At 45.5% G+C, this 6,768-nt stretch overlaps 2 protein-coding genes across 2 annotated transcripts; one reads left to right on the plus strand and one right to left on the minus strand.

Annotated features, from left to right (window-relative positions):
* Positions 1–5,141: 5,141 nt before the first annotated feature.
* Positions 5,142–5,630, minus strand: LOC138680922 (histone H2A.J). The gene has a single exon (XM_069768129.1). The coding sequence runs from the start codon at positions 5,591–5,593 to the stop codon at positions 5,189–5,191; it is 405 nt and encodes a 134-aa protein (XP_069624230.1). The 5' UTR covers positions 5,594–5,630; the 3' UTR covers positions 5,142–5,188.
* A 254-nt stretch (positions 5,631–5,884) lies between these two features.
* LOC138680923 (histone H2B-like) lies at positions 5,885–6,358 on the plus strand. The gene has a single exon (XM_069768130.1). The coding sequence runs from the start codon at positions 5,926–5,928 to the stop codon at positions 6,304–6,306; it is 381 nt and encodes a 126-aa protein (XP_069624231.1). The 5' UTR covers positions 5,885–5,925; the 3' UTR covers positions 6,307–6,358.
* Positions 6,359–6,768: the final 410 nt, after the last annotated feature.

A 6,768-nucleotide genomic window follows, 5' to 3' on the forward strand; every position in this document is an offset into this window, starting at 1 on the left:
GCAGATGTGACAACCTACATGGTGAGCTGCAGCATGTGCTACATGTTCACAGATCGACCAAAAGAAGAATCCAATTTCACCTGTCAGAAGTGTAGACTAGTGGCCCTTTTAGAAGAAAAGGTGCGGGGTCTGGAAGAAAGAATAGCAACTTTGAAACTCATCAAAGAGAATGAAGACTTTCTAGACAGAACAGAAGCATCTCTACTGGTCACAGAAGGTGCAAAAAGTGTCAGAGAACCTCCAAAAGCAGATGAGTGGAAGCATGTGACCAAAAGAAGCAAGAAGACCATGGAGAAATCACCAACCACACAACTGAAGAACCGATATCAAATCTTTGTAGAGGATGAAGATGGCACACCTAAGAATGAAGCAATACCAGCAAGCAAAAAAGAAAAGGGCACACAGCAACAAGTGACAGCAAAAAGTACAGCCAAGAAGCAACGAAGAGTGGTGGTGGTGGGAGACTCACTACTGAGAGGCACAGAAGCAGCCATCTGCAGACCGGACATAACTGCAAGAGAAGTATGCTGCCTTCCAGGTGCGATGATCAAGGATGTGACCGATAGGATACCAAAGCTCTTCAGCTCCAAGGACGTCCACCCATTTCTTCTGATACATGTTGGCACCAATGACACGGCAAGGAAGGACCTACCGACAATCTGCAAGGACTTTGAAGAGTTGGGGAAGAAAGTAAAGGAACTGGATGCACAGGTAGTTTTTTCTTCTATCCTTCCAGTAGATGGGCATGGCACCAGGAGATGGAACAGGATCCTTGATGCAAACAACTGGCTAAGACGATGGTGCAGACAACAAGGATTCGGATTCCTGGACCACGGTGTGAATTACTTGTACGATGGACTCCTCGCCAGAGACGGACTACACCTCAACAAACCTGGGAAACACACATTCGCCAGAAGACTCGCTACACTCATCAGGAGGGCGTTAAACTAGAAGAAGAGGGGACGGGAAGAAAAACATTAGACTCGAACAAAGACGACCCAGGAAAACATACTCAGAAGGGAGGTAAGAACATTTCTAAAACAATCCACAGTGAGGAGATTGGAACAAAACAAAATCCTCTAAACTGCATGCTCGCAAACGCCAGAAGCCTGACAAACAAGATGGAAGAACTAGAAGCAGAAATATCTACAGGTAACTTTGACATAGTGGGAATAACCGAGACATGGTTAGATGAAAGCTATGACTGGGCAGTTAACTTACAGGGTTACAGTCTGTTTAGAAAGGATCGTAAAAATCGGAGAGGAGGAGGGGTTTGTCTCTATGTAAAGTCTTGTCTAAAGTCCACTTTAAGGGAGGATATTAGCGAAGGGAATGAGGATGTCGAGTCCATATGGGTTGAAATTCATGGAGGGAAAAATGGTAACAAAATTCTCATTGGGGTCTGTTACAAACCCCCAAATATAACAGAAACCATGGAAAGTCTACTTCTAAAGCAGATAGATGAAGCTGCAACCCATAATGAGGTCCTGGTTATGGGGGACTTTAACTACCCAGATATTAACTGGGAAACAGAAACCTGTGAAACCCATAAAGGCAACAGGTTTCTGCTAATAACCAAGAAAAATTATCTTTCACAATTGGTGCAGAATCCAACCAGAGGAGCAGCACTTTTAGACCTAATACTATCTAATAGACCTGACAGAATAACAAATCTGCAGGTGGTTGGGCATTTAGGAAATAGCGACCACAATATTGTGCAGTTTCACCTGTCTTTCACTAGGGGGACTTGTCAGGGAGTCACAAAAACATTGAACTTTAGGAAGGCAAAGTTTGAACAGCTTAGAGATGCCCTTAATCTGGTAGACTGGGACAATATCCTCAGAAATGAGAATACAGATAATAAATGGGAAATGTTTAAGAACATCCTAAATAGGCAGTGTAAGCGGTTTATACCTTGTGGGAATAAAAGGACTAGAAATAGGAAAAACCCAATGTGGCTAAACAAAGAAGTAAGGCAGGCAATTAACAGTAAAAAGAAAGCATTTGCACTACTAAAGCAGGATGGCACCACTGAAGCTCTAAAAAACTATAGGGAGAAAAATACTTTATCTAAAAAACTAATTAAAGCTGCCAAAAAGGAAACAGAGAAGCACATTGCTAAGGAGAGTAAAACTAATCCCAAACTGTTCTTCAACTATATCAATAGTAAAAGAATAAAAACTGAAAATGTAGGCCCCTTAAAAAATAGTGAGGAAAGAATGGTTGTAGATGACGAGGAAAAAGCTAACATATTAAACACCTTCTTCTCCACGGTATTCACGGTGGAAAATGAAATGCTAGGTGAAATCCCAAGAAACAATGAAAACCCTATATTAAGGGTCACCAATCTAACCCAAGAAGAGGTGCGAAACCGGCTAAATAAGATTAAAATAGATAAATCTCCAGGTCCGGATGGCATACACCCACGAGTACTAAGAGAACTAAGTAATGTAATAGATAAACCATTATTTCTTATTTTTAGTGACTCTATAGCGACAGGGTCTGTTCCGCAGGACTGGCGCATAGCAAATGTGGTGCCAATATTCAAAAAGGGCTCTAAAAGTGAACCTGGAAATTATAGGCCAGTAAGTCTAACCTCTATTGTTGGTAAAATATTTGAAGGGTTTCTGAGGGATGTTATTCTGGATTATCTCAATGAGAATAACTGTTTAACTCCATATCAGCATGGGTTTATGAGAAATCGCTCCTGTCAAACCAATCTAATCAGTTTTTATGAAGAGGTAAGCTATAGGCTGGACCACGGTGAGTCATTGGACGTGGTATATCTCGATTTTTCCAAAGCGTTTGATACCGTGCCGCACAAGAGGTTGGTACACAAAATGAGAATGCTTGGTCTGGGGGAAAATGTGTGTAAATGGGTTAGTAACTGGCTTAGTGATAGAAAGCAGAGGGTGGTTATAAATGGTATAGTCTCTAACTGGGTCGCTGTGACCAGTGGGGTACCGCAGGGGTCAGTATTGGGACCTGTTCTCTTCAACATATTCATTAATGATCTGGTAGAAGGTTTACACAGTAAAATATCGATATTTGCAGATGATACAAAACTATGTAAAGCAGTTAATACAAGAGAAGATAGTATTCTGCTACAGATGGATCTGGATAAGTTGGAAACTTGGGCTGAAAGGTGGCAGATGAGGTTTAACAATGATAAATGTAAGGTTATACACATGGGAAGAGGGAATCAATATCACCATTACACACTGAACGGGAAACCACTGGGTAAATCTGACAGGGAGAAGGACTTGGGGATCCTAGTTAATGATAAACTTACCTGGAGCAGCCAGTGCCAGGCAGCAGCTGCCAAGGCAAACAGGATCATGGGGTGCATTAAAAGAGGTCTGGATACACATGATGAGAGCATTATACTGCCTCTGTACAAATCCCTAGTTAGACCGCACATGGAGTACTGTGTCCAGTTTTGGGCACCGGTGCTCAGGAAGGATATAATGGAACTAGAGAGAGTACAAAGGAGGGCAACAAAATTAATAAAGGGGATGGGAGAACTACAATACCCAGATAGATTAGCGAAATTAGGATTATTTAGTCTAGAAAAAAGACGACTGAGGGGCGATCTAATAACCATGTATAAGTATATAAGGGGACAATACAAATATCTCGCTGAGGATCTGTTTATACCAAGGAAGGTGACGGGCACAAGGGGGCATTCTTTGCGTCTGGAGGAGAGAAGGTTTTTCCACCAACATAGAAGAGGATTCTTTACTGTTAGGGCAGTGAGAATCTGGAATTGCTTGCCTGAGGAGGTGGTGATGGCGAACTCAGTCGAGGGGTTCAAGAGAGGCCTGGATGTCTTCCTGGAGCAGAACAATATTGTATCATACAATTATTAGGTTCTGTAGAAGGACGTAGATCTGGGGATTTATTATGATGGAATATAGGCTGAACTGGATGGACAAATGTCTTTTTTCGGCCTTACTAACTATGTTACTATGTTACTATCCAACAACACAAGCAAGGTCCACAGATCTCCTCCCACAGGTGTCAGTCCTACAGCGTCAGCTCTGGTGAGATCTTCCGGCATTATGCAAACTCGGCCACATTTTGTCAGGGTACCAACTGTAAACTTGCTCCACTCAAACTTCTACAACGCACGGCCAACCAACAATCGTAACATCATTTCTTTCCATCTGTCTGTTCAATCTGTACGTCCACACCCTCCAAAGACACATGGGCCAGTACCGGCATAGTGAGTACAGTCTGTTCCACTGGCAATGTCACGGTAGCTTCAAGCGTTAACACTTTGCCAAGATACTTGGAAGCAGCCAGTAACTTCTGGATTTGTCTAACTTGCACGAGTTGATGAAACACTTTCTTACTGGCCGGATCACGAGTTTTTATCTGGGACCTCAGACAAGAACTGTCTCACTTCTAGCACATTCATGTTCAGGATTCCACACATCCGGACAAACATCCACACGACTTCCACTACTGGGATAGGTAGTTTGGGGGGGTAGCGGGAAAATGACAGGAAAAAGTGCGGGGAAAATTCAAAATCCCCAACAGTTCTGTGCTTTGCCCACTGTGAGAAGCCGCAGCTCCTGCTGCTGGGGGAGGGGCTGGTGATCGCCATGTGCTCTGCTCTATGGGAGCTAGCTGGAAACATCAAGCACTAAAGGGTTAAAACTGAGTGTAGATGGGGAAGTGATCCTGTGCTGCGTGAAGGAGGAGCCATACTGAGTGCTGATTGGTTTCTCTGCTCTTTGTTCTCTTCCTGTAACACGGTGTCATGGCGGCAGCTCCACTCAGAGTAGATCTGGTATATTTTTCACTATGTGACTTACACCGTTTGGATGTGTAGAACACCATTTTGGGGATGAACAGCATCACATGGCTTTATACTGCTCTATATGGGATTAACACATTAAATGGAATACCGGAAGCTATACAGCACACATTTTTCCTGCCTTCCCTCCTACCATAAAAAAAAATTACGTGCGCTATGCCAGGCCATTAATAGCAGGCAGCCCTATACCCACTGCCTGGTGCAGCAATACCCCTCATACACCACAGTGTTATACAGAGAATCAGCCATATAACGTATTTACAGATCATCACACCAAAGATGAGTGGCATCAGCTCTTGTGGTGACGGTGTGGGTGGCTCTTAGAAGAGCCTTTGGGTTGTGTGGATGATACGGGGTCAGTGTCGCTCACTTGCTCTTGCCTGACTTACTGCTCACCTTGCTGCTCTCGGTCTTCTTGGGCAGCAGCACGGCCTGGATGTTGGGCAGGACGCCCCCCTGGGCGATGGTCACCCCACCCAGCAGCCTGTTCAGCTCCTCGTCATTGCGCACGGCCAGCTGCAGGTGTCGGGGGATGATGCGGGTCTTCTTGTTGTCCCGGGCAGCATTGCCGGCTAATTCCAGGATCTCAGCGGTCAGATACTCCAGCACAGCAGCCAGATAGACCGGAGCACCGGCGCCCACCCTCTCAGCATAGTTACCCTTGCGGAGAAGTCTGTGCACACGACCAACCGGGAACTGCAGTCCTGCCCGGGATGAGCGGGTCTTGGCTTTAGCACGGACCTTCCCTCCTTGTTTGCCGCGTCCAGACATCACTGCACTCACAGTTATCAGCAGATAGAGAACTCTATTGTGTGGTGACTGTGCTGTCTCCTGCGCCTTTTATAACCTACTGCTGCCCCGCCTCCTCTCCTGCCATTGGCTGCATCTGAAGTCACTAATGCAAACAAGGCTTGTGGAAACACCAATGAGCTGCAGAGGGCGGAGATCATGACGTTAACATTGGTCACATGACATTCTCACCCAATAGAACAGCGATCTGATAGCATTGGTCATTTGCATGGTTGGTCTATAAATACGGCCGCTCTGGGAGGAGCAGGATCATTATTTTCTTTTTCCAGTAAAGAGAACATTCTGCTCTCATCATGCCTGATCCTGCCAAGGCTGCACCAGCAGCCAAGAAGGGCTCCAAGAAAGCTGTGACCAAGACTCAGAAGAAGGATGGTAAGAAGCGGAGGAAGACCAGGAAGGAGAGCTATGCCATCTATGTGTACAAGGTGCTGAAGCAGGTCCACCCTGACACCGGCATCTCCTCCAAGGCCATGGGCATCATGAACTCCTTTGTCAATGACATCTTTGAGCGCATCGCAGGGGAAGCCTCCCGCCTGGCTCACTACAACAAGCGCTCCACCATCACCTCCCGGGAGATCCAGACCGCTGTGCGCCTGCTGCTGCCCGGAGAGCTGGCCAAGCACGCCGTGTCCGAGGGCACCAAGGCCGTCACCAAGTACACCAGCGCCAAGTGATCTGCTCCGTGCTCTGCACCCACAACCCAAAGGCTCTTCTAAGAGCCACCCACCCCGTCTACATCAGAGCTGTGGCTGCTTGTCTGTGTCCTACTGCACTGACCGGCATTATAAAAGATGACCTGCAAAATATTGAAGAAAATATAATACCCACCAGCACATTGGCTTTCTATGTGAAGGTAAGTGCTATTCTAGATGTTGGTCATGGGGCTTATGTGATATATCTGGACTGTGCAAAGGCATCTGATACTGAATCACACAACAGCCTTGTACAGACACTCCAGAAGCCGGGACTAGGGACACTATGCAGATGGGCGGCTAACTGATTAACCCCTTAACCAGAGGTATATGGTTTTGCATTTTCATTTTTTGCTCCCCTTCTTCCTAGAGCCATAACTTTTTTTCTTTTTTGGTCAAAATGGCCATGTGAGGGCTTGTTTTTTGTGGGACAAGTTGTATTTT

Source organism: Ranitomeya imitator, chromosome 5, assembly GCF_032444005.1.
Source record: "Ranitomeya imitator isolate aRanImi1 chromosome 5, aRanImi1.pri, whole genome shotgun sequence".
Classification (NCBI taxonomy): domain Eukaryota; kingdom Metazoa; phylum Chordata; class Amphibia; order Anura; family Dendrobatidae; genus Ranitomeya; species Ranitomeya imitator.